Source organism: Trachinotus anak, unplaced genomic scaffold (assembly GCF_046630095.1).
Source record: "Trachinotus anak isolate AG129_WGS33_773 ecotype Australia unplaced genomic scaffold, CSIRO_AGI_Tana_v1 ptg000020l, whole genome shotgun sequence".
NCBI classification, from domain to species: Eukaryota; Metazoa; Chordata; class Actinopteri; order Carangiformes; family Carangidae; genus Trachinotus; species Trachinotus anak.
Window position 1 is genome coordinate 902,033 of NW_027273871.1, and position 26,929 is coordinate 928,961.

A 26,929-nucleotide genomic window follows, 5' to 3' on the forward strand; every position below is an offset into this window, starting at 1 on the left:
TTTTTATTTTAAACAATGCATGTGAATCAGTTGCTCACTATAAATTAAGATAATCCCGACTCTAAAACGATGAACACAGGGTGAATGGCTGGTTTATTTAGTTGTGTCTCAGCTCAAAGGCCACCAGAAGCTACTGGCCACCTTTAAGATGAAACATTTTCTTTCACGTTACTCAGTGCATGAGTTGATGTTGTGACTCAATCAACACACCTTGAATATCAATATGACAACTTTGACTACTCAGTTTGTTTTTACTGGCTCTCTTGCATAACATATGCTTTACGACTGGATCTTCAAGTGCTTAAAAATTGTATATGATTTTCAACCATATTATGTGAACTGCGAATATTCTATTTCCTCTTTTGAAGAAAAAAAAAAAGTGGCTCCACCTTCATTACACCTCTGAGTAAAGCCCAATCAAATCAAGCCCTCATTTTTCAGCCTGACTCAAGTCCATGTCCTGAGCCTCAACTCTACAGCTCAGCATAAATACTGATTAAATCAACAACTTACCAGTAAGCAACAATATTTATTCTTAAATACATATACATAAAAACCCATTCATAAAAAGACACAAAGTGAATATCAAGTTTGATTGATTGTGCTAAAATTGTCATAAATGGGAATAACTGGCTGTGGGTTATACGTTACATTGCATAGCTTGGATTGGCATGTGAGGGATGTGACTCAAAAAGTGCATTTGATGTCAGATATGGTGTTATTTCCAAATTCATCAGGGCCAAAAAAAAAAAAAAAAAAAGCCACCGACTTAGCTGTTTAAACCCTCACATCCCGGGTGATCTCCGGCTGATGTCCGTCGCATCAGCTAACCCTGATAAATATTGGAAATAAGTCCACATTGATGACTCACAACACCACAGTAAGACAAATATTTAGGAACACTCATCTCAGCATGTTGTATATCCAGAGCAGAGTAAGACACAGGTTTAACAACACATGTAAACAAGAAATTTCACCAGTGACATCAACAAAATGAGATAGCAGAACGTAATGTTTTTCATGGTGACGCACTGATCTGTGAGCAGCTATTTTGTTTGCACCCTTTGTTCGAAAAACATGAGTCAGAACACCGAAATCCCACACAGCACTAGTGACAAAAATAAAGCTTACAGGAAGATAATATGAGAAGAACAGGGGTCAAATCATTGGCTATGGATACAGTATTTTGCATGTTCACAGCACCACACTTATCAGCAGTGTAACACAAAAGTGGAAAGTGGCTCCACAGAGATTCTCTACAGTCAACGGTATTAAATTGTGTTACAACACACAGTCCATTATCTGTAAAATAAATAACTCCTGAGATGAGTGTCTTTATACATATGTATCTTAACTAGTTATTTAAAACACTTATGAAATATTATGCCCAAAGTGTTTTGAATAAATATGGCGACACAGTGAAGCGACAAAACTTCAGGGATGGATCGCAGGAAACGTTGTGGTAACAGAAGCCATGACGAACTGTAAACGAATGACAAGAGTAAATGACTGAGTTTACAAAAAAAAATGAACAATATGAGAAAAAAACAGAAATGATCAACACATCTAGGAAAACATTCCTCATCATATGGTAAACAAAATAAAGAACAGTAAACACGGTGAATGAATAAAATGTTCCGCTGGTTAATAAACATCAATTCTGACAGCAGTGGTTTTCATCTCGAGTAGTCTGATAGGAGAGTTACGCAGGTTTAGCTCACGGATAAGAAACAACTAGTGTTGTCTTGTGTTAATGTTTTTTGTTTACACATTGTGTAATCCAGAGTGACAGTCACAGCAAATATTTCAGGACAAAATTGTGAGCCTAAAGGCACAGTTCAGCCCAGGATGAATACTTATCTACTCATGCAGCACAGTCTTAAATGTTTTGTAGCCAAAAATCTTGGCTATGGTTTCAATAATTATAATAGTCCAATTATATAGTCCAATATGTATCTTTCAATCCCCAATACATTCCTAAATGATATAATCCTCTGGCAAAGGATGCCCTTCAGAAGAACTCTGAAGACAGTAAAAGTGAGATTACTGTATCCATAATTCAACTGGAAGCTGCTCAACACTAGAAACCAAGTTTATCTTTTGCAAGCTGTAGAAAAGATGATCTTGTTTAGGAGATGCACAGAAGTACCACACTTCAGTGAAGTTCTGTCTGACACAAGGGCAGTTCCAGTGCTCTTTCTGAAATGAACGGCTCCTTTCAGTATGAGCACTGACATCATCCAGTCCCCTTTACCCGAGGTGCATCCGCAGCACTACATCTGACTTGGTCTGTGTGACACTACCTTTATTAGAAAAGTGCTCTCAGTGATTGGGACTGTCCTGAAGGGATATAGCTGCTTCAGGCACTTTAACACCATAAAGCCAGTAAGAGAGAATGGAAATACCATGCTACCAGCAGCACGAGTTGGAATGTTAAGTGAGGACAGTGTTTAGGACTGTTGTGCTGTTTTATCTTGCAGTGATCAAGGTGCGTAATGGATCCAACACTGTAGAAACCCCCCTCCCCCGCCCCCGACTAACAGGCACACACACACACCAAATAACTCATGTGGTCAATCTCAGATTTTTGGTGTTATGAAAGTAATTTAATACCAGTTAAAAATTTAGAAAAAAAAAAGAAAATCCAAAATTTTTTTTTATTTTTTATAAAAGCTCCCACATACTCCTCATCGCTTTGTCCATCTGTCCATGCATGCATCCACTGCTCAGACCTCCGAGCTGTTGTGGCAGTCCTGCATCCTCACCACCAACATGGGCTCCGTACTGACAGACCCTTTCACCACCTCCTGCACCCCCTCCCTCCACCCCTCCTTCACATCCTTCTGTCTGGATCTCAGCACAAGTACGACGATGACAACGATGAGGACAGTCAGCAGCAGCCCCACCAGCGCCCCCACCACAGTCACCAGACCCTCCTCTCCCTCCTCTGCGTTCAACTCGCTAGGCTCCGGCCCGTCGACAAACACGTCGTTTGACCCCACCGCCCGCCGCTTGGTGCGGTCCAAGGCGATGTGCATGATATTGGTGCCACGGTTGTTGTCTGCCCCGATGTCCTCGGCAATCTCAGGGACTTCATCGCCAGCTGACCTCCTGGGGCGATGACCTTTGCCACTAGATGCTGTCAAGGCGAGATCATTGCTTGCGGAAACCAACGAGTGGTACTCTAGGCTGCGCTTTCCAATGCCTCTGTTAGCATTTTCTTTGGAGCGGACTGTGTAAATGGTGTGAATGTACCACTCACGGCCTGCAGCCACCTGAGGAACACACATAATTTACAGAATGAATTTTGGCACATAACAGAAAGCATGATGAATTGGTTAAGTGTCCAAAATGAGCACCTCTTGCAAAATGAATCATCTGCAGTAATTTTTTGATAAGGTGGGACTTGCTGGTAAATTGACTCATTCGACTTTTGATTTCTGTGCGCTTTCACTGCCTTGAGCTGCCTGAATTTATTTGCTGATTAAAAATGGCTGTTGTGCTTCACCACTCTATCCCACAGGAGCTTTTGCACAGTAAAACCTTTTTATATGTTGAAAAACAAAGTAGCTCACTACTCACGCTGCTGCTTCAAAATAAAAATCAGTCGTTTCCTAATGAGGAAGAGAAAAATATCGGATACCTGGAACATGGCTGTAGAGTCCACTCTAAAGCCATCAGACCCTGGCTGTCTGACGAGAGACATAGCTGAAGGATCATCCACCGCCAGCACAGCATTAAAACTGACATCCCCAAACCCATGTGCCTGAGTCTCAGGCTGAGCCTTGTCCTGATGAGGTGTGTTAGATTGAGGAGGAAAAAAAGGAAGCAAGGAAATTATTTTTGTGTTGATAATAAAATATCATTGCGCATCTCTCTGTGTACTGAAACATGAAAAAAAAAAAAGAATACACTCACAAGAATCTTGAATCTATAGAGCAATGATGGGGAATCAGCCAGGCAGCCAAATTCAAATTTGGTCGGATTGTACTTTGGCACATATCCATCAGCGCCGGTGCAGAGGAACACCTTCTCTATGCTACAGAAGAAAGAGTCTCCCAGATTCTGCACAGGGTCCACCATCACACGGCCATAGATCGTATCACCTGAAAAAAGGGATGAATCACATTTATAAACACGAAGAGAACAGAGCACAGTTGGTTTTGCATGTTTTAGCCAGAAAACTACAAATTCATATACAGAACTGTTGACCAATGCCCACAGCATTACAATGTTATTTTTTAATATTGATTTTCTCCCTGGTTTCAGTTCAGGTCAAAGTAGGCGGTAATCAATATATTGATGAAGCAAAAACGACCAAATTGACATTTGCATATATGTGGTTTTCCAGGTTTTCCAGGTTTGGTTTTCAGACAGTATTTTGTAAAAATGAATGCCTTTATGCCCAAATCTCAGACATGAGTTCCTTTGAACACCACGCTTTAGCTGATGTAATGGTCACTGTGATGAATAAGCTACACGTATGTCAGGCAAAGTCTAAATTTTAGCCCTTTGACTTTAATACTGTCCTGGAGTAAAAACTAAGAAATCACACACAAAATTATATAAAGAAAATTCTGTGGGGATAAAAAATATCTGTTAATTCTTTAAATCTTCACTGCACAGATGATTCAAGTCTTTACAGCTTGTAGGAGGTCACTTACCCTCAGAAAAGGCCACGTCACTCTCCTGACCGAAACCCATGGAGCCATCAGAGAGCCACAGGCTCCTCTTGGACAACAAGAACATCTGAGTGTTCAGACTGAATTCCACTGCAACTGGGTCGCTCACCTGAGGACGGATGTTGATAGTTAGTGAGGGATAGCACAACAAAGAAAGAGAGAAAGCAAGTAACAAGGAGGGAGAAAAAAACAAAGAAGACTGCCGTACTTGCTGGAATCTGATGTCTAGGTCGAAGGTCACTGGTTCTCTGGGACTGCAAACGGGTGGAACAGTGTACTCCATATTCTGGGCTGTTGTACAGGGGATCAGTTTCACTGTGTAGGTCCCAGAGTAGTCTCTCACCTGTGTGGAGCAGAGGGAACAGACACACAAAGATCAGTATGTATGTTTCAGGAACACAGATTTAAACAGAGGATGTTTCAGGTCGTGCACCAGGACACAAAAAAGTATTTAATGCGGCCGGACTTACAGCAAAATCAGAGGTGAACGTCCACTGCTGGACCGGCTGGTTGTAGGTGGGCTCACTCCGTGTTAAGGTGAGGTTAAAGGTCAGGCCTGGGTGGTCCACGCTCATCACCATGGATGACATTGAGGTTCCTTGGTAACACAGAGGAGGAGAAGCTCATAACGACAAACTGATTCACAATTCAGAAAATCCACTGAACTGATCACTGAAGTAATGTGTCCGAGTCTTTAGTGATTGTGAATAATTTATGGTTACAATTATCTGTCAGTCTCACCAGCTCTTTTTATTCTGCCTCCAGAATGAGACTCCACAAACAGACCCCTGAAACGAGCCTTGGTGCGGAAGTTTACCACCAAACGTCCCTGGTTGTTGATGCGCATGCTGGTCGGATACAACGCACCTGAAAAACACATCAGATTCTACAAAAAAACGCTCCTTTTTTTTTTGTGTGTGAATGATATTGAGTCCAGAAACACAAACTACATTGTTCTCACAGTCTTGGAAACTGACCCTGTAGTTCAGCCTGCGGGGGGCTGCCGATGCCATCCTTCCAGAGAATGGCCGTGTCGTACACGAAAGTGAGGCGCAGCTCGGACTGCAGGTCAAAGTGCTGCCAGCCACCGGTTCCCACGGGGGAGTGGAACACATATGACACGTAAAGAGGTACACGCAGGGTCACGTAGGACTGGACCAGGTTCAGCACCTGTAAGGATGTTTCCCGCAGCGATGAGTGAAGAACATGCTTCATCAAATATATTGAATGCGACCATCCTTGAACATTTGTTTGGCCTCATCCTGAACCAAAGGCAGGTATAACTTTAGGCTCTCCAGGAGTAAAATTCATTATAGACAAAGCACACCGTTTCCTTACTTGATATTTCCGTTGAATCTCCACACAAGAACTCCTCAGTATGTACTGTATGACAACAGCTGTATTATCCCTTTAAATTAAGGGTGACTGTAGGTCGATCAGCTATAATAAGCAATGAGAACAAGTAACAGATGAACACACTGTTCTCCTCCACAAGGTGTTTGAACTCCCTCCTACTCAGTGCTCACAAAGATGCATAAGTCTTCCTGTCTTGTTACCACAGTGGGCAGTGGTGTGGGCTTTTCTTTTCTATCTTGGTCTCCTGTTTTTTGGGTTTTTTTTTTTTTTTTAAGCTTTCCATGAATTTAAAAACTTGATTCTTCATCTTGAAAATTATTGAAACATAATCTCTAAAATATAAATGCAATTACAGACACTTTGGAAAACAATGTAATTACATTTCCTTTGATTTATAAAGCTGAAAACAAAACAAATCTACTCAATACCTTTTCTAAAAAATCATTTAAAAAATCCAACACAACTTAAAGCTTAAGAAAATATGAAATTTTAAATGTATTTACATAAATTCCTCCACTAGGTGTCTCTGCTCACCAACATTATTTCAAAATTTTTTGTGTGACTTGAAAGATTTGAACTATGCACCTACACACACAAGCCAGTTTGTCTTAGAAAGTGATTGAAATTGCAAATTTTTTTGTTGGACTTGAAGTGAAAACATGTCAATTTACATAGTCAATTACCAAACTGAGAACTGGGCAGGAGATTAATTGGCAAGAAAAGCTCAGAAAAGCAATTTGGCACAAGATATTTTCAGTACAAAAAAAAAAAAAAAGAATGTGATTGCTAATCCCCTCATTGCCCTCATCCACCATTCTTTATCACTGAGTACATATAAAGCAACATCCAATCTTATTTTATAAAACAACATTTCTAACATAACACAAAGTATCAGTATATTAAGAGTCTGATAAAATATATTTGCAAACAGAGAATTTCCACCACAGACCTGTAATTCACTTCCCAAGCTAACCAAAGCCAAATGAGAAATTTAATGACTGTAAACTGAGAGCAGAACTACCACAGCCCGAGGGTTTGAAAAACCCAGAATTTTTTTTCAACAGTAACTTTATACTGACTGGAACAGACAGAATAAATAAAACAGCTGTTCACCTTGAGATCCCAAATTACAATAGGAATTTTCAACGGTCTTGAAATTTCATCATCCTTACTTTTCTACGTTCAGCCTTTCAATCTCAGAGATGCATGTACTCTGTGGACTGAGGAAATAACTCAACAGCTATTCAAAAGAAAACTGTGATGAAAAACTAAGAATAAAACACAGATCAAACTCATTATAGCTGAAATGTAATGTTTGTTTTTTTTAACCATAGTTTTGTCTTCAGAGGAAACTGAATTATCTAACTCGTTCTGTCCTCTTTGATTTGTGCTCCCTGCTGGAGCTGCAAGGTTGTGACTGCTGCTTTGTTTTTTTTGTTTTTTTTGGCACTACTTGGAAAAACAAACAATAAAAATCTAACTCAAGTGTATGGACTTGAATTAGGGTTAACAGGATTTCGTAAAGTGAGCTTTTACAGGTTTACAAAGGTCGATTTACAACTACAAACTTTAGAATTATTTGCGAACATCACTTCACAAACTCAAACTCCTTTTGCCCCTAATTTGAGCCCTTAGAAGTGACAGTGTGTGTGATCTCCCTTAATGAAGTGGAGGTCTTGTGGATGACGGCTACCATGTGCAACTATGTGTGCAAGGGGCTCTTGCTGTGACTGGGGACAAGTACATTCATTTCTTATTTCTTCTGTATCTCTTTGTCTCCGACAAACGCACACACACACACACACACACACACACACACACACACACACACACACACACACACAAACCCACCCACACACTCAGCAGTCTGATCAGCAACAAGAAGCTGGTAGATCAAAGGCTGAAGGAGCACAAAAGAGCAGCAGGACATGAGCAAGGGAGCAAGGGTCGGTTTCCTAATGCACAAAAACAACAAGAGGCAGGAGGATACTGGAGCTCTGAACACAAATAACAACTGCAACATCTGTAGCAATGATGCAACAACAGCGAACAACTACTGGAAGTTTGTTAGCATCTAAGTGACAGCCAACAGTAATGGCAAAAGTTAACAGCACTGTCTGACTTCTCTGGAGAGCTCCAGTGTCATAGCAGTAAAAGAGAAACCGAGCATGGCTGCCTGTTAGGTAAGTTACAATTGTGCCCTTAACCTTGACAGGCTGATGGTGTACTCAGGTTATCCATTGCTCCAAATAAGCTTTTTACAATTTTACAGACTTCCAGTGAGTCTAAGCTTTAATGCTCCATGTTGATAGCAGTGGTAAGCTTTAGGGGGAGTGACTGACAGACTGGAAATACTTTGTTGGAGTGTGTACATTTCTGTGTACTTACGAGTGCGTGCACTCTAAAAGTTGCCAATCATATGGTGGGGTACAGAGCCGGCAAGCAAACACACACACACACACACACACACACACACACACAATGGATGAGAAGCAGGCAAACAGATATGGTGCCGCTCTGTCTGTGCATCCCTCTCATTCAGAGGGCTGTAAATAAGCTAAACATACAGACAGAAACACACACAGGTGGACACACACGCACACACAAAGGCTAACAGTCAGGCAGATGTACATACAAACCCTAGATTGGAATTTATACGTTGTGGACAGAAACACACTAAAACACACACACACACACACCTGTCCATCAGTCCCTATGGTGCCTCCGCAGTCAGTGAGCAGCTCAGACATGTGGTAGTAGCTGGTGAACTCCCAGAGACAGGCTTCAAGGTTGAGGTTTTTGTAGAAGCGTAACGTGTTGTTCCCCCGCAGAGAGCTGCTGAACTGATAGGGAGCCGTGTCTCCCATGCTCTCGGGGCTGCGCGTCGAAGCGGTGATGAAGCTGTAACCGGTGGTGACCTCGTTGTAGTCAAGCAAGTTGGAGCAGCGGTGGTTTCCAACCCGGGTTCCATCAGGACTGAGAGTCAGGTCAAAGTTCATCAGAGGGCGTGTGGAGATTACTGGAAGCATGCCTGCAAAACAGAGAGAGGGAAGGATGATGTGATCCTGGGCGCCTTTGATACGTGAACTGAGAGAAATGATTATTTCAAAAAACTAAGAGGAAAGAAATAGTTGAGCGAAGAGGGCAAAAGTAATGAAAAGAAAAGCAGGGGAGCAACAGGAAAAAAATGAGGAAGGAAACCTGGGGGAGGCGAGGCAGAAGGAAACTGATTAAAAATCAAGAAGGGAATGTTAAGTAGCGGGTGTGCTGGAGGGTTTCTACAGCGGGGTTTCGATACAACCCGGCAAGATCTATATTCTGGCTGTCACGCTCCTGAGGATCCCCAGACGTGAATATTACACACACTACATTACACTTCACTTCATCTGTGGTACGAGTCCTGCCTCCAGCTCCTACCCACCGTCTATGTGAGGCATGGTGACAGTCACTTTGATGAGGTTGGGATGTTTCGGGTCGTCTGCTCCAGTGTAGCGTAGCTTGGCAGAGAAAGGCTCAGCGCCAACGGTCCCCATCTTGCGCGGCTGACACATACCTTCATTAGACAGAGGAGAGAGTCTGAACACAAGGACACACTGCAACCCTTTGGAGGAAACAAGACAAACTAAATGGCTATGACTGTATCCTCGTCTGGTTACTTAAATACAAACATACAGTATATATAGTATACTACACATACTGTTGAATACATTTTCTGCCTGATCTATCACTGAGTCAGGCAGTGATTTCCATATTTCTAAGAATACCTTGCAACCACCCTGAGACAGAGAGCCTGAACTTGTTGCTTTCAGGATTTGTAGGTGGAGTGAGCGCAGCATACTGAAATAGCATAGCAACAGCAAATTAGTGCATTTTTTTCCTTTCTTTCTTCATTTGAGAAAAGAGTGAGAGCTCTGACCCTTCATCAAAGCACATAGCCTGTAGCAGCACTGGATTATGGTTTATTGGGGCTATTGAGAGCAATGAAAATGATGTCTCTGCTTATAATTTCCTAAATGGTTCACCAAGATTTCTTTGGTCTTTCAGTACATTTACTCAAGTACAAATATGAGGCATTTTGCTTGAGTATTTCCATTATATACCATATTATACTTCTACTCCTACACTTCAGAGTGAAGCTCCTACATTTTTTTTTTGACAGTTTAGTTACAGATATTTTGCAGATTATTTGATCAAGCAACATTTTGAATGCAGGCATTTTACTTGTATTGGAGTATTTTTACATTGTGGTGGAGGATCTGAAGACTGTTTATCAGTGAATTCAGAAGACCTGAAAGGCTTAAAAACAAAATAAGACCAAAAAACCTGCTTGTTTTCCAGTGATTCTGGTGTATTTTTCATTTAATGAGTCTGTTATGCAACTGTACCGAACAGTGGGTACTGTTCATTCAAATGCACTATTCCTGAACCTTTATGATGCTGAATAAGAACAGAGTCCTTTTGCTTATCATTGCAACATGAGAACAAATCCCTGTTTAATGCCTCCTCTAGAAAACTGGCAACATAAGATTTAAAGATGGATGTTCATTTTTTCTGTCCTCACCTTCCTCCTGGCTGATAGTGACAATGGGGCTGCTGAGCTCTAAGCCTTCATCCCCATTAGAGTTAACAGCCCTAGCAGCACACTGAACCCTGGAGCCTGCCTGGAAGTAGACTGAGTCCAACGTGATCATCTTAGAGGAGGTAAAGAAGGTGTCAAAGTCCACCTCCCTCATGGGACTGGTGACGCCATCAGGGCCAGCTGGGGCGCTGATGAGCCAGCGGTAGCGGGTCAAGGTGTTGTTGATGTGCTCGCTGACACAGATAGAGCCCGTCTTGTCGTAGTCTGGGTATTTTGTGTTGCAAGCCTGGAGGAAGGAAAAGGGATATAGCACGAGTGGGCGGATGGACAGGGACAGCAGAGGGAAGGGAAAGATTGAGCAGATGCCAGAGGACAAACGGTGAGAGAGGTAGAGCATACAGATGAGTAAGAGACTGTTGCCAAAGAAATCCAGATGTTTCTGAGCATTATATTATGTTTCTGTATTTAAATTTGTAAGATTGCTTATTCTATCATCACAAAGATAGAGATATGGCATGGAAGTGTAAGCTTTGAAGTGTTTCTGTGGATATCCCTTTAAACCTGTTGACGCTCCGGCCCCTCCTGCAGCACTCAACAATTTTGACAAGACTACTTCATTTTGTCTTCCCAGGGAGCCTCCTACGCAGCTGACCATAACACAGGGAAACAAACAAACACACAAAGAGTTCCAGCCACACATCGCATTCGCCTGAGAATCAAACGACTTAGCTCATCAGGAAAATCCATTTAAGTGTCGCACTGAGCCTGTATTCAAGAGTGGTTCTCCTGTGTATGAAAGCACGAGGACTGTGGCCTACTAAGCTGTGTGTCTTTTAAGGACAGACTGGCAAACTGTGGAAGGACAGTTTAACTTTGGCTGAGGAAAAGTATGGATCCTTGGGGGACAACGATATACAATCCACTCCCAGAGGAAGTGGGTCCTGATTAGGTCCTGCTTCCTCATTATAAAAAAAAAAAAAGCACACTACTATGCTCCGAAGTAACAGTTTTCCAGGTGCTGCAGGAGTGCACTGTTTTTGAAGAGTAAGGATAAGAGCAATTCATTTCAGTTCAATTCAAAAGACGTCTTCAAACACCAGTCATGTCCCCGAATATTGTTTCACTCTGACTCACCGTCACACAGATGACGGGGTAGCCTGCTGGTGGGTGGAGGTTGTCTGGCGTCCTGGTGACATCGTCGTAATGGAACAGAGACACCACATGAGGCAGGGAGGGGAAGGTGACATCAGCCATGGTGTTGGTCTCCTCGATGTAAACTATCACTTTAGTTACCTGTTCCACAGAAAGAGGTTTAAGACCACTGAGAACCACTGACACAGACACAATGAATTGCTGTTAATGAGATGACTGGAGTCATCACAGAGCTGGATGTGTTAACGAGCTCATGGTCACGGCTCATTCTTGGCTTCTCTTTTTACTCTCTCTTGTTCCTCTCTCTCCCTTTTTTCTTCTACTCGCTGAACTTTTTTTTTTTTTTTTTTTTTTTCCTCTTAGATTATCTATTATTTATTGTGAAATGTTTTCATCACTTTTGGCTGCAACTACAGTTAAGTGCTGCTGTTGTCTGGGCTGGGACACCTTTGTAAAAGAGATCCCCCATCTCAGTGGGACTGACCTGGATAAATATGGGTCAAACCAGGGAAAAATAAATATATTTTTCTTTTTTTTTTTTTTTCTTATCTCGTTACTTTTTCATCAGGCTGCAATTCTGTAACTGTCTGTTTGGATTTTGTGTGATTGTTGTGTGATGCTTGGGCATGAACACATTCCTGACCTGAGTCTCAGCCACCATGTTTTCATCAGGCTTCAGGTGGAGAGTGAAGGCTTCCCTCATCTCTCTGACGCCGTCAAACAGCACCTCCACCTCCACCACGTGCTCCTTATCCCCCTGTTTAAACTCAATGTCTGCGCACATACAAACACACAAACGGACACACACCAACACCAAAAAAAGCAGTTTGAAATGTAGTTCGTCGAGTGTATATTCCACATACAATACAGCATTAACAGATCATTGTTAGGTGTAATACATTATTGGCAAATTTTTGCAGTTTTCCTTGGTGATATTTTTTGTCAGGTGATGTCAGAGCCAAGTTTTGCTGAGTTTAGTTTTCCACAAAAACGGAAAGCCTCACAGTTTCGTCCAATTCATGTTTTATTGCTTCACAGGAATATATCACTTCGCTAAAAAGCAGTGCATGCAGGTTTCTATTTGCATACTGCCAAAGGTGCTCCATCTCCTTGCAAAGAAAGTAATAGAGCTTTGCATTAGAACTGTGGTGCACTGAGAAAATATTGCACAAAATGAGAAATTCAACGCTGAATGATTCAAAACTGCTGGTAGATTCACACTATTTGAACGGTGGGGCAGGCAGGTATGATTTGAATAGACTGAATGTAATTCACATAAATATTTCAAGCCTTGATTGAGAGGAGAAAGGTTCACTGCACTAAAAGCTGAGTGAACAGAGAGGAAGATTTCACCCTGCTGACAAAGCAGGAAGAGTAGTGAAATTCAATCAAAAATTACACGACCCTCCGCTGGACTATTGAAGAAATAATCTTTCCCCATTTGGGATGAAATTAGAAATCAATGACCCTCGGCCCAATAAACCCCCTATGCCCACTTTCATTAGCTTAACATTCCTATGGGGTGCCTTGTTTCACACTTGTCAAAACTATATTAGCTGCTGCAAATGCATAAGGGGAATGTATCAGGATATCTGCAAGCAGCAAGAACAAAGGTGATAAATCTTGTGAAGTTTTTGACCACTAGTGGTGCCGCAGTGTGATACATCGATAGGTAGGTTCCTGAATTATTTGTATCATATGTAGGAAGAAGAAGGAGAAGAAGCTTTTGTACATATCACTTTTACTTTTGCAAACCATGCTGGTGATTTAAACTTCTGGATGCATCCAGTGGTCAGTTAGAAAACTCTTGTGAAGATCAGGTCTGCTCTGCCCCACCAAATGTCATCCATTTTGATTTTGATATGTCACAATGTACTTTTAACCCTGAGCCATTAGATGATGTGTTTACCTTGAGAGACGGGGTAGTAGTCCTCTCCTGAGACAGCCGACCCGTCTTTGGTGTGAACCCGGACCACTGACACCTTTGATGTGTCACCCACTCGTACCACAGGGATCCTCACAGTTGCCACAGCGCCCGCCTCTTTCGGTTCACTAACACTGAACTTGGTTTCCAAAAAACGGATGATGGGTTCTAAGGTGCAGCAAAAGGGACAAAGAAGAAATAAAAAGCAAACACATTGTTAGATTATGGATGTAAATTTTTAATTACAACTTCTTTAATCACTGCTAATGACAATTAAAAAAAAAAAACATAAATGTTCAGGTATACTCTGCATTTGCCGTGTGTTTCATATTCATCAGCCAAAACGCCTCAAGTATCCAGATAAATAAAAGATAAAAATAGATAAAAAAAATAATATCACCATATATTTAATCTCTGACTTTGCTTCCACATCGTCTCCCCTCGCCATCTCACTTACTGTCAGCTGTGTCCTTTATTTTCACCAGGGTCTCACTCAGAGCTCCCACTGATGCGCCAAACTGTGAGTCGCTCTTCGGGTTGCCCAAGACCAAACGAAGCTCTTCTCCTTCTTCATACAACGTGTCATCAACTAGTGACAGAACACACAGCTTCTCCACCTCGCCTGGAGTGCACAGCAAGATGGTGATGACAGGACATGTTAAAAAATTTAAGGTGAAAGAACTGATAGAATAAGTCCCACAATTATTCATTTTTTTCTTTGTATTTCCCCCATTTGTTCAGGTCCTCCAGAGTTTTTGGAAAAACTGAACTAAATATATTTTGCAAAAAAAAAAAATTTAAATTAAAAAAAAAAAAATTGTAAATGACAGCACAGTAAGTAAGGTGTGAAACACAGTTAAACCTCCAAGCCTTTGTGGTATCTGCAAGGCACTGTTGATCTTGCAAAAAATGTGTGACAAGAAGCTGAAAATTTGTGGATGAGCTGTTTATTTAATTAAAAGGGTGTCAACTCTCAAGACAAGATACTTTTTAAATAAAAAAAATAAAGAAGAGGGAGAGGAAACATGTGGTGTACTTGTGTAATTACTGAAGTACCTGGTAGGAAAGTGATGATAGATGCATCTGTGTTGGGCCGTTCATCAAAGTCAGAGACCACCTGAGCAGAGCCCTGACGGCTATAACAGCGAACAGTGGATTTGTGTCTGATGTCGCCACTGCGGTACACTGTCACGGCGATCTGACCGTCACTCTCCTCTCCAGTGTACACCGGCTCACGGAACTGGACCTTTGGCACTGTCAGTCAACAGGATAGTTCAATCATCAGGTGTGATGAAGGCAGTAATATTGTCCTTCATGTTGTCTGGGCTGGAGTTAACTGGCTGAAGTGATTTTAAAAAGCAAATCCAATTACACAGCTGTCAACAGCAACTAGCTATTTTCTGACTGAACATCGGTAATGAATGCTGTGAAACTAGGAACACACAGTAAAAGATTGACAAATTAATTTTTAAGCTGTGTTTAGGTGAAGGTTTAAAGTAACAAGCTCAACAAAACACGTTTCATCAGAATCAGAATCAGAATCAGAATCAGTTTTATTGCCAAGTATGTTTTCACATACAAGGAATTTTTTCTGGTGATTGGTGCAATTGATCAGCAACAGTGGGGCTCTCTAGCCTTGTTGATAAGGCTAATAGCAGATGGGAAGAAGCTATTTTTGTGGTGAGAGGTTTTGGTCCTGAAGGACCGCAGCCTCCTGCCAGAGGGGAGTGTCACAAAAAGTTTGTGTCCAGGGTGGGAGGAGTCAGCTACAATCTTCCTTGCACGCCTCAAAGTCCTTGAGGTGTACAGGTCCTGGAGGGATGCAAGATTGCAGCCAATCACCTTCTCTGCAGAGTGGATGATACACTGCAGTCTGTTATTGTCCCTCTCCATGGCAGCAGCGTACCAGATGGTGATGGAGGAGGTGAGGACGGACTCAATGATGGAGGTGTAGAAGTTCACCATCATAGTCCTTGACAGGTTGAGCTTCTTCAATTGCCTCAGGAAATACATCCTCTGCTGAGCTTTTTTGATGAGGGAGCTGATGTTCAGCTCCCATTTGAGATCCTCTGTGATGGTGGTACCCAAGAAGCGGAAATGCTCCACGGTAGCCACGGGGGAGTCACACAGGGAGATGGGGGTGGGTGGGGCTGGGCCCTTCCTGAAGTCCACTATCATTTCCACTGTCTTCAGAGCGTTTAGCTCTAGGTTGTTCTGCCTGCACCAGGTCACCAGACGGTCAGTCTCCCACCTGTAGGCAGACTCATCGCCATCAGAGATGAGTCCAATGAGAGTGGTGTCGTATGCAAACTTCAGGAGCTTGACAGACTGATGGCTGGAGGTGCAGGTGTTGGTGTACAGGGAGAAGAGCAGAGGAGAAAGAACGCAGCCTTGTGGGGATCCAATGCTGATGGTCTGGGAGTCAGACACGTGCTTTCCTAGCTTCACGTGCTGCCTCCTGTCAGACAGGAAGTCGGTGATCCACCTGCAGGTGGAGTCAGGCACGCTCAGCTGTCCTGCAGCAGAGCCGGGATGATGGTGTTGAAGGCAGAGCTGAAGTCCACAAACAGGATCCTGGCATAGGTCCCTGAGGAGTCCAGGTGCTGGAGGATGAAGTGGAGAGCCATGTTGACAGCGTCGTCTACAGACCTGTTGGCTCTGTAGGCGAACTGCAGGGGTCCAGGAGTGGGTCAGTGATGGATTTGAGGTGGGACAGGACAAGGCGCTCAAATGATTTCATGACCACAGAGGTCAGGGCAATGGGTCTGTAGTCATTTAGACCTGTGGGCCTTGGTTTTTTGGGGACAGGGATGATGGTGGAGGATTTGAAGCAGGCTGGCACATGGCAGGTCTCCAGTGAGGTGTTGAAGATGTCCGTGAACACCGTCCTTCTTGAGACTTTCATGTAGTTTTTAACCACTTCCATCAGCTGCTTTCACTAAGAACTATTAACTTTATTCATATAGCACATGTGACACAAAAAGATGCAATTAGACATGTAAAAAAAAAAAAAAGAATCTGCGGTCATGCTAGGGGCTCTGTGAGGTGCAGTGGTTCTTTGAGCTAAAAGACAGCAAATGCTAGGGCCAGTATGCTCAGCACCTGTGCATGCTAACATTTGCCAATTGACACGAAACATAAAGTAAAGCCAAGGCTCATGGGAGCCATAAACCACCATAGTAATGGACACACTGAAATTTCACCATCCTATGGTGGAGCTATATGAAAAGCCAAAGATTACCAAAAGGGGAGGAGTGCATGACAACATGTAGTTGTAGATGTTGTTTGTGAAAGCAGCTGGTGGCACAAGTGAAAAAATCAGAGGATCATCGAACTCATTAGGATTCATCTTTTGGGCATCATATGTACTCATTTACCAGGTTTCATGGCAATTCATCCACTAAAATCCAGGCAAAAAATATGAACCTGCTGGTGTAGTTAGAGGAAAAGTAGGGGATCACCATATTGAGCAGGATTCATCCTCTGGGGCCCACGACTGTCTGTATAAACTCAGAAAGACTGACACTGCCCTCCCTGGAGCTATTCCTGAAGCGACAAATACTGTTGGTGAGACAAATCCTAGATAAGAGTTAATCAAATCACTTACAGTCTGACACTGAGTCATTGATGTAGACTGTAGCCTTCTCAGGATCTCCCAGGATGCCCTGCACTGGCATACGTAGGACCAGCTCAAAGCTCTCAGTCCCCTCCAGCTCTGGCTGTCCCAGGTCATCCAGAATGGTGACCTTGAACGTCTGCATGCTGACACCTGGGGCAAAGTCTAGATTACGACTGATGCCCACGTAGTCAATACCGGCTGGAGGAAGGACAGAGAGTGGGATGACAAGTCAGACAAATTACAACAATAAGAAGCTGAGTCTTACTGGTAAGTTCAATCATGTCTAATCAGTCACAAGCTGCAGTTGTCTGGTTATATGAGCTCACCCTCTGCAGAGACAGGCTCGGCCTTGCGAGAGCGCACGATGACTGTGCCAGTCTTAGACAGATCAGTTCCCGTCCTCCACACTTTGACCTCCACATATCCATCGCTCTCATCCACGCGATACTCCAACTCTCCAAAGTAAAACACCGGAGCTGGGGAGCAAAGAAAGCAATTAGGAAAGGAAATAAATAAATAAATTAGACGGGCTTGGTAATTCTTTTATCATCTTGTTTATTTTGCACAATGGGTTCATAATTTCCCTGATGTTCCAACTTGTGATCCTGCCCCTGTTGTTTGTTGATGCAGTTTTACTGTGTTTGACATTCTGCCATGAACTTTCAAAATGTTTAACATATAAAATACTGACACACATATTGAACTTTTTTTTTTTTATCAGTGCATATTTGGGCACAGGTGATCTCTTTGCTGTCTCATGTTGCTTTGAAACGTAACTCAAACTCAATATCAGTGCCTTTTTCCGTGGCCTTCCACTTCATATGACCAACCTTTCTTACTTTACTTTTTCTTCAGTGTTAATGTTACCTGTCTTCTCTTCTTATGCACGCACCTGCGGCAACATTAGACCTGTTGGGGGCCACCCGCACTCTGACATGACTCATTTGTACAGCCAGCATCCGGACACAGAGGTCAAACAGCGACAGCCCATTAGTCTGGAGTTAATCCGCAGGGAAGCGTGACCTTTCAACCTTTCTTGGTCTCTCATCCAACCTCATTGTTATCATTCTGTTTATCGCTCTTCTGACAGAAACCACTAAGTACTTCCAATGGAAAAAAAAAAAAAAAGATGAAGTTAGCGCTGAAAAACAATATGTGTGTGCGTGTGTGCGTGTGTGCGTGTGTGCGCGCGTGTGTGTGTGAGAGAGAGAGAGAGAGCGAGACAAAGAGAAAGCGGCCCCCCAGACTGCTCAAAGGCTTGTTTGAACTGGCATTGTTTCCTGAGGCAGCAAAGTGGAGGCAGTCCAATGTGTATTTGACAGCTTCATCTCTCGCAACCCACCCCCCCTCCCTCATCCCCCCACTGTCAAGTCCATAAAACTGACAGAATAAAAGTTCCTCTGTCTCCATTTTAAACTGCCTTTCTCTCTCACTCAGATCCTTTCTTATATTCTGGCATATAATCCAAAAATAGCCTGCGTATTATCATTTTTTTTGTGTCATGATCAAACACTTCAGCAGTCCAGAGGTATTTTTTTTCCTGAATAATACTTAAATGACATATTAAATTTCATATTTTATTTATATACTTTAACTGGGCCAGATAATAAAAGCTAAGCACAGCGTTCACAATGAGGGGACTGAGGAAAATTACCGCAGTTGCATTTTGACTCTCAACTTGACAATATCGAGCGAGCATCTTACATCAACTGCAGCCTTCCCTTCTGAAGACTTGTTTCCTCAGTGCATCCGTCTTCCTCTCTCGTACCTTTTCCTCCCACACAGTCAGCCTAACCTCACAGATGTAGCGCTGGTTTGTAATGCAAATAGAATTTACGTATTTGCACAGTGGCAGAGTAAAGGGAGAATTACAGATTGTGTGGGTGGGTTGAAATCATCTGATCAGATCTCATCTGGAGGCTGGAGGCTTTTTAAAAAAAAATTGATTATTACTGTACTCGTGCTGTTAATGGATGCTTCAACAGTAATACTGGAGACATGTTGCAATCTGGCGCACATCCCTTTTATGCTCAGAGAGGAAACTATAGCTCCAGTGCTAATGTACACGTCTGCATTCACACATATTCCGACTGCACCAGAGACGACAAATTCTTGACACCATGAGAGGGAGATGAGTGATGAGTGATGAGTGAGAACCGCATCTTCTCTCCCCTCCGGGGCAACGCCTGTGGTTTAGCACTCTGAAGTGTGTGTGAGGGCTGGCGAAGGTGTAAAGCCAAATTGGGATAATTACTGTGTGTGGGGGTCTGTAGCCATTTGTGTGTCACTGCACCTTTAAATACCATTTATGGAGCATTCTCAGCTGTCCTCTTAAGAAGGGCCCCTGTGTTTTCTGGAAAGATCTTACAGGTTTGTCTGTAAAGATTACCCCTGGAACCTAAAGTTATTCTCTTTGTTACACACCTTTCATTGGTGCATGGAGTTAAAATTCAAACATGTAAGGGATCATGCAGTGATTAAGGAGGCAGGAAACAAAACAAAACAAAACAATCTGTTTGTTTCATGTTTTCTGACTTTTCAGTGACAGGTTTCAGGCCTTTAAAAGTAATAAAATGAAACAAAACTTGTGCTGATTTTCCCTATTTTCTTTTCATTTTAAAACTCAGTTGTGTGTTGTATGTAACAAGAGGTAAAATTAAGGCAGAAACTGAAGGAAATGACAGTGACGGAGCATGCCACAATTTGCTGCTCGTATGCTAATTGAGGACATATGGCTGCAAGATGGCGCGTATGTAAAACAGAAAAATTTGTAATTAAAATGATTTGGTTTAAGAATGGGATGTGCTGTTGTGCAAAATGTGCAAAATCCCTCCAATTCTAAGTCTGCTGCAATCTACCTCCTACAAAGTGGAGAATAACCCCACTTTTTATTTACAGACAGGGCACATGGTACAAACTAGTGAGTGAGTCTGCTGCTTTGGGAGAGTGCTCAACAGAAAGGCTGCCCTAATATTGATATGAAGGACTGGGTTTCAAGAAGTACTCCAAGCTAATCTACAATTCTACAAACTCAGCTGTGGCCATATGTACCCGACTGAGAGAGCCTGAGTGTCCTCTCTCCTTGGCAGGATACAAGGAGATGACAACATTCACTTTGAGTCAGGGTGTGCAGCCATGCGGAGTGCAGCACGCAGGGAGACAGGTACTGTAGAGTTTAATCTGATAAAGTACTAAATCTAGCAGACACCCCTGGGCCCTTTTTTTTCTGAGCTTAAGTGAGAGAAAGAGTGAATGTGTGAGAAAGAGGAGAGAGAGAGAGAGAGAGAGAGAGTAGTGGTAGTGGAGAAATGGATGGAAGGAGAACAGCAGACCGAACTTGACTTTGACCTGGGGGAAGGAAAAATGGGGCTGGAGTGGGCACAAGCAGTCACTTGCATTTGATGCAGAATTTTGAGGTCCAGCGTTTACCTGGTGCAGACACATATCAACACACGTGCACCGCAGACGCACGCAAGTAAACACGGAGCGCGGTAACTCGTTTCGCCATTTCCCTCGGCGAGTTGAGGTTGAACTGAAGTGAGGGAGGCTGCAGCCTGACTGCCTGGGTGCAGGTATTAGAGCAGCGTCAGACAGCGCATTATCCTCTGGGAGGCTAAAAATGACACATCATCTCCCACTGGAGTTGGGCTTTCACAAACACATTTCCATTCCTTTGAACTCAGCACCACGACTGAAGTCTTCTGACAATTTACTAACATTCAGACAGTGTGTCATGCTTTCTTGTTAACTAGCCCCCTGACGCCACCACACACACACACACACACACACACACATTCAATTTGGCGTATTTGTTTGTATGCCTAAATGAGTTCTCAGTACTGAGTCTTCATTGTTTTATTTATCCCATTCCGCCGTCTGGCAATGGCATGACAGGTACTCTCTGTCACCGCTCTTCCCGATACAAACAACAGATGACAAAAACAAGGAGCCACTAAAGAAGAAGGCTGAAAGGAAAACAGTCACCAACAAATAAATGTCTTTTTAGGCCGAAGAAACTATCGGAACCTGTTAGTAACCTTACGTGACACAGCATTCTGGTGGATTGTATATTTCTAGCACCATTTCCACCCAGATGAGGGGGATGAATGCTGCAACATATATCTAACTACATTAAAGCTTTTAATATAACTCTTCTCCTTGCTCTGCCTATGAGCGTCTGAAGAAGACGAAGGTTTTTCTTTCCAGCTACAGAATATGATGAAGAACAAGGTTAATGTCTATTTACCAAAGCAAAGCAACACTTGAATAGAAAAGGATGAAAAAATTCAGGACACTTTTGTGTTCCTACATCTGGAGCATTGTAGCCAGTAAAGACAAGCCATTTATACTTAGATGGACTGGATGTAGGTCAATTTTACTTTTTATTTATTTGTTGATGCATCTTCCTCACAACTCATATTAAAATATTGGCTAGCACTGTGATGCTTTGTGATGCAAGTGTTTCTTAACTAAAAAGAAACTGGGGCAATTTTTTTTCAGGTTTGCATTTGTCTAGTTAGATGCCAGATCGATATGTGAGCTCATAAGCTTTTACAGTGACGGCCACAGTGTGCACAAGGACGGGGAAGTCTTTGCTCACACTATCTTTCTGGCTTTGATGTGAAGTCAACCCCTTTGTAACAACCCCTTTGTTACATGGCTGGTATTTGACCCAAATTTATTACACCACTGCTCCCTTCATCATTTATCTCTGGGAAGAACAAATTATGACTTTTACCGTAACAATCTACAGCATGGCATTTAACAAAAAAAACGATGAACAGAGACATTCGATCTCTCCGAGTCTATAAAGTAAATCAATGCAGAATAGTGAGATGGTGGAGCACGCTTGTAGATTGGAATAGGTATTTCCCAGCAGACCTGTCTGTCCCAAGATAAATCTCATACACACTGCTCTTGCCTTTCAGAAGATGTAATCTACTTTGTCCATACAATGCTGCAACGCGATGAAAGCAGACCACAGACATGTGTGATAACGTGCTCCCACTGGACTCCTATGTGAGTCTTGACTGTAATTAAAATCTGTCTGAATGACAGTGAGACGAGAGTTTTATTCCATCTGTCTCCTGCAGGGTGCAGGGTCCATGTCAGGGTGCTCTCAGCGCTCTCGTCCCACATGTGTCAACACCCAGTAGGTTTGTAAACACGTTTAATTAAGAGAACTTGTGTGACATAAAAGCTCTGGTGACAATTCAATCCTTAACAACTTCTAGCACCGTGAATTCACTCCCACAAACTGTGTTGATATGAAACTGTGTGTCTGCATATGTGTGTTTTTTTTGTTTTTTTAACCTTAAAGCCATACACATACAGAGGCCAAGTAGAAATTAATTAAATCTTCTCAGCGCCTCTTTGGAGACAAAATGTCTTCTGCAAAGTTCACTGCGACCTCTCATCCGTGTGATTTGGGTATATCACGTTCGAAGGAAAGTTTAACCACAGCTTGATTTTCTATAAAAGTTATCCTAACTTTCACAGAATGATCGCTGGGAATAGAAACAGGGTGGAAGTACGTGACTGAATAAGCGAAGAAAAAAAAAAAAACTAATTACCTTTGGATTGAACATACATATTATCAGAATCAGCAGGCCTTACCATCATCCATATCCTCCAAGATATTGACTTTGGTGGTGGGGTAGTGCATTCCCAGACGTCCCCCGACAGGCAGAGACAGCGTGACATTGAAGCTCTCCTCTCCCTCGTACAGAGAGTCATCGATGATCACCACGCGACAGTGCTTCTCCCTCTCACCCTTGTCGAAGCGAACGATGCTGCCATGCTCCTCCGGACGGGAGATGTAGTCCGAGTAAGACAGGACAGTGGTGGGAATCGTTCCTGAGGCGGACCCTTCAGAGAGGCCGAGATGAGGACAGGTGAGGACAGTGGTAGGTATGCGATGTTTGGGGAGAAATGAAAAGATTGCCAACATTTAAAACATCTAAAAGATTGAAATCACATAATTAAAACATCATTTATTTGAAAGAGGCATCAGAAAACATGAGCCCTCAGTACATATAACAGCCGTTTCAAACAGCATCTCAATTTTCATATACATATTCATATTTAGCTTAATCTGAAAATTGAGAGGGGGCTGAATACATCAAGTTCACAAACAAAACATCAGTAATAAGATGTATTTATCCCTTTCAGTTTGGTAAAGTAGCCATAATGGCTTGTGAAAGTTTGACCTTTAATTACAGCAAGCCCATCAGTTCAGTCAGTATATCAGCTTTAATATCAGAACACAATGTGAACAGACCACCCCCTCAGGTTTCCTCAGAATGAAACCTGTGGTGTAGCTACCCCTGACATTTAACAATAGCACCTTCATTAGTCTAATCAGCGAACACGTTATCACTTCACGTGCTGTCTAAATTCATTTTGTGGGATTTAACAGCACAAGGAGAACATACAGGCTACAATCTGTAACTTTTCACACATTGTCCCCCTAACCAGCTCCATAGGAACAATATAAAGTCATTTTTAGTATCGCAAAGAGAGTGGAGCTGTTGTGGAGTATGTGTAGAAGCACACTGTTGATCTGAATGAACTACTTAGAACTTAGAAGGGCACTGGTTAACAGCTAATTATGATACTACTGTGATTTTGCAGCTGATTTTTATTTGGTAATAGGCTAAAGTTGTGTGAACTGCCCCTCTTGCTTTGTTCTAAACACACGCCTCTAGGCACATTGATATATTAACATTACATTAAAGGAGCTATTTGTAAGTTTTGCGATTGCTTCCAACTTTAGCACTAACAGCTGTTTATTCACCGGTCTTAAAGACACGTGGTGAGTGCAGCAACAAACTTCGTTCTCTTACCCACCAAGAGCTGTCTCCAGTGGTGGAGAGCAACGGCAGTGTTAACTCTCGTCTCTATCCCTTCTTTGCCTCTACTTAACTCTTCACCGATGTGAACAGAAAGTTAAACAAAAAAAAAGACTGAAACCTACTATCACTCTCAATTTAATTGGCAGGTCTTCTAATTGCAGGATCCATAAACAACAATTAAATATGAGTTATGGTGTGTTTGTGTCAGTAAGGTTCGAATACACAGCAATAGACCTGGATGATGTTTTCAATTATGTTAATCTGAGAAACATAAAATGCTAATTTCCCATCTTTACCTCCAGTTCTTTAATTGTGTACGTGACCATATGTGATTGAAAATTATGCATCAAGCCTTTAAAAAATAACTTCCACCATTGTATATGTACAAGTTGACCACCATATCCAGCAGGCAGGCAGGCAGGGTACGCTGAGGATAAATGGGTTAGATGAGGTGAAAAAAGGCCAGTCCATACCCTGCTGTGTGTAGCAGACCACCATGAGCTCCTGGCTGATATCTCCACTGCGGTGCACCGGGATGAAAAGCTCCCCAATATCTTCCTCCACTGAGTGGATCTGTTCAGGGAAGAACACAGTCGACTCTATTCGGGAGAGAAAAGAGAATGAGTAGGGGGAGTCAGAGGTAAAAAAAAGAAAAGGGTAATGATATGTATAACAATCTGCAAAAAAAAAAAAAAAAATCCACAGTACATTAGGCAGATACAGGCTTTTGTTCTGGCTCTGCATTAGTGAGCCGCAGCTGACATTTTTTTTTTTATTCACATCTATTGAAGTGGTGGACCTGCAGTGTGCTTATTCATATTCAAAAATAACTCTCCATCATAGTTTTCAGTTTGATGCAACCAGAGGTGCTCTTCAAAGAGACCCCTCCACAAGTTCTTCTTACTGCCTAGTGCGTCGCAGACAATTACACATGCAAGCCTCTAAGTTCATCCCACGGCGCGAACCAGCCGGGAGTTTCATACATCGATTGCTCAGTGCACACGGGGGGGGGGGGGGTCAGCCAAACCATCTCTCTTATTTTCTTCCCCTCTTTCTCTTGCTCCTCTCTCCATCTCTGAGAGGAGTTTGTGATTGAGAGAGAGACTTAGGGCCAGTGAAAGCACCATCTATCAAAGCGAAGAACTTACTGGCATTATAGAAACAATAAATGTTGGAGCTATTTTCCACAGACGCACGGGGACCAATAAAAACACAGAGTGGACTGAGCTTCAGCTCGTCCCAGATCTTCTTGTGAGTTCGTTCCCCCTCCCCCTCCCTCTCTCTTTCTCTGTTTGAGCGAGAGAATGAATGAGTGAGTGAATGATGGGAACTGCAAGACACTTGTGGCTCGTTTGTGCGACAAAAACTCGCATTTAAAAAGGCAAGCGATAGAGCAGGAAAATCTGAAAGAGACAAAAGAAAAGCAAAAACAGATTTGGACATATGATTCAAACACCTAGCGTAAAAAGAGATCAACAACCGAGATGATTCTGTGGGATGAAGTCATCAACATAAAACAATCTTACACACTACAGGGGGGGTCAAACATTTCTCTTCTCTTATGGGTACCTCCCTAAATTGTTCACTCTCCTCTCAATTTTCTCCCCTCTCCTCCATTTCTCCTTTCTGTCCATGCTCACAATTTGTCACTCCCTGGGGGGGGACAGGGGCTCATAGCAAGGGATTAGGGTCCACATCTTACCTATTCCACACACACACACACACACACTCACACACACACACACACACACACAAAAACACACTATACCCTGATTTTTTTTCACTCTCTCACCTCCTCTCCTCACAGTTCTCTCACATTTCACCTCACACTTCGTTCCTCTGGTGCCTCTAAATTCACCCAAGATTCAGAAAAAAACCAACAAATTTTCAGACAAGTGGGTCAAGTTCACATCCTGGAGGAAAATACACATTCATTTTAAAACATTAATGGTGGAGAGAGAGAAAAAAAAAAACAACAAAAACACACACATGCATTTTGAGATGGTGTTAGAACTGGAGTTACTTGCACCTTATCTTGTTATCATCTTGGCACAAAAAAAAACAAAACAAAACAACACAGAACACAAAAATAAATAAATAAATAAATAAATAAAAAATGGTGGGCTCTTTTTTCTACGCCTAGAACTTCTCCATTATTGATCATTTCATAAATATTCTATGGATGCGGGGGTATTTTGTTTCTACTGTTCGGTTGTTGTTTGTGATATAGTTGTGCACTTTTATTCATTAGCAGTTTATAATGCTGGTTATGCGCGTCAGCTAATTACCTAAGATGTAACTGCAAATGTAAAGCAAATGAGCCTGTTTGGACTATGCGAGTGAACACAGCACAACAACCATGGTCACAGTTCAATGCAAAAGGCAGTCCCTCGATTTATGTGCCTTTCATTAGTCAACAGATTTAACATCTTAACAGAGACAAAGCTCCTAATTACACAAGACGCGACTGCAGCTGGCCTTGATGCGTCTACACAAAAAATAAATAAATAAATGGAAATGTCGCAACAAAGAGAGAGCAGTTCTTCATCATTTAGTGGAATGACCTTGACGCAAAATACAGCGTGGTAGCAGCTCTAGTGATATATAGTGGCTATTGAGGAAGCAAGAAAGATATCAGTGGCTGTGGCAAGATGCTACTGCTGCTTGCAGCAAACAGTCTAACAGCAGGCTACCAGCTTCATCTTGAGTCAGCGTTGTGCATGAATTATATATGACAGAAAGTGATAAAGTTTTGGAGGAGGA

General features: G+C 42.4%; 1 protein-coding gene across 1 annotated transcript in view; it reads right to left on the reverse strand.

Moving 5' to 3' along the window:
* Positions 1–406: 406 nt before the first annotated feature.
* Positions 407–26,929, reverse strand: part of LOC139637570 (FRAS1-related extracellular matrix protein 2-like) — a 59,052-nt gene continuing 32,529 nt past the window's right edge. The window contains exons 5-24 of the mRNA XM_071506371.1: positions 24,640–24,765; positions 22,929–23,180; positions 17,639–17,788; positions 17,301–17,510; positions 14,750–14,947; positions 14,151–14,315; positions 13,679–13,861; positions 12,413–12,543; positions 11,752–11,910; positions 10,600–10,903; positions 9,460–9,591; positions 8,738–9,069; positions 5,660–5,852; positions 5,424–5,549; positions 5,153–5,280; positions 4,891–5,025; positions 4,665–4,791; positions 3,919–4,106; positions 3,644–3,790; positions 407–3,275 (exon numbers count right to left, since the gene is read on the reverse strand). Coding sequence (XP_071362472.1) covers positions 2,727–3,275; positions 3,644–3,790; positions 3,919–4,106; positions 4,665–4,791; positions 4,891–5,025; positions 5,153–5,280; positions 5,424–5,549; positions 5,660–5,852; positions 8,738–9,069; positions 9,460–9,591; positions 10,600–10,903; positions 11,752–11,910; positions 12,413–12,543; positions 13,679–13,861; positions 14,151–14,315; positions 14,750–14,947; positions 17,301–17,510; positions 17,639–17,788; positions 22,929–23,180; positions 24,640–24,765 — 3,935 coding nt within the window. The 3' untranslated portion in view covers positions 407–2,726. The remainder of the gene's footprint in view (positions 3,276–3,643; positions 3,791–3,918; positions 4,107–4,664; positions 4,792–4,890; positions 5,026–5,152; positions 5,281–5,423; positions 5,550–5,659; positions 5,853–8,737; positions 9,070–9,459; positions 9,592–10,599; positions 10,904–11,751; positions 11,911–12,412; positions 12,544–13,678; positions 13,862–14,150; positions 14,316–14,749; positions 14,948–17,300; positions 17,511–17,638; positions 17,789–22,928; positions 23,181–24,639; positions 24,766–26,929) is intronic.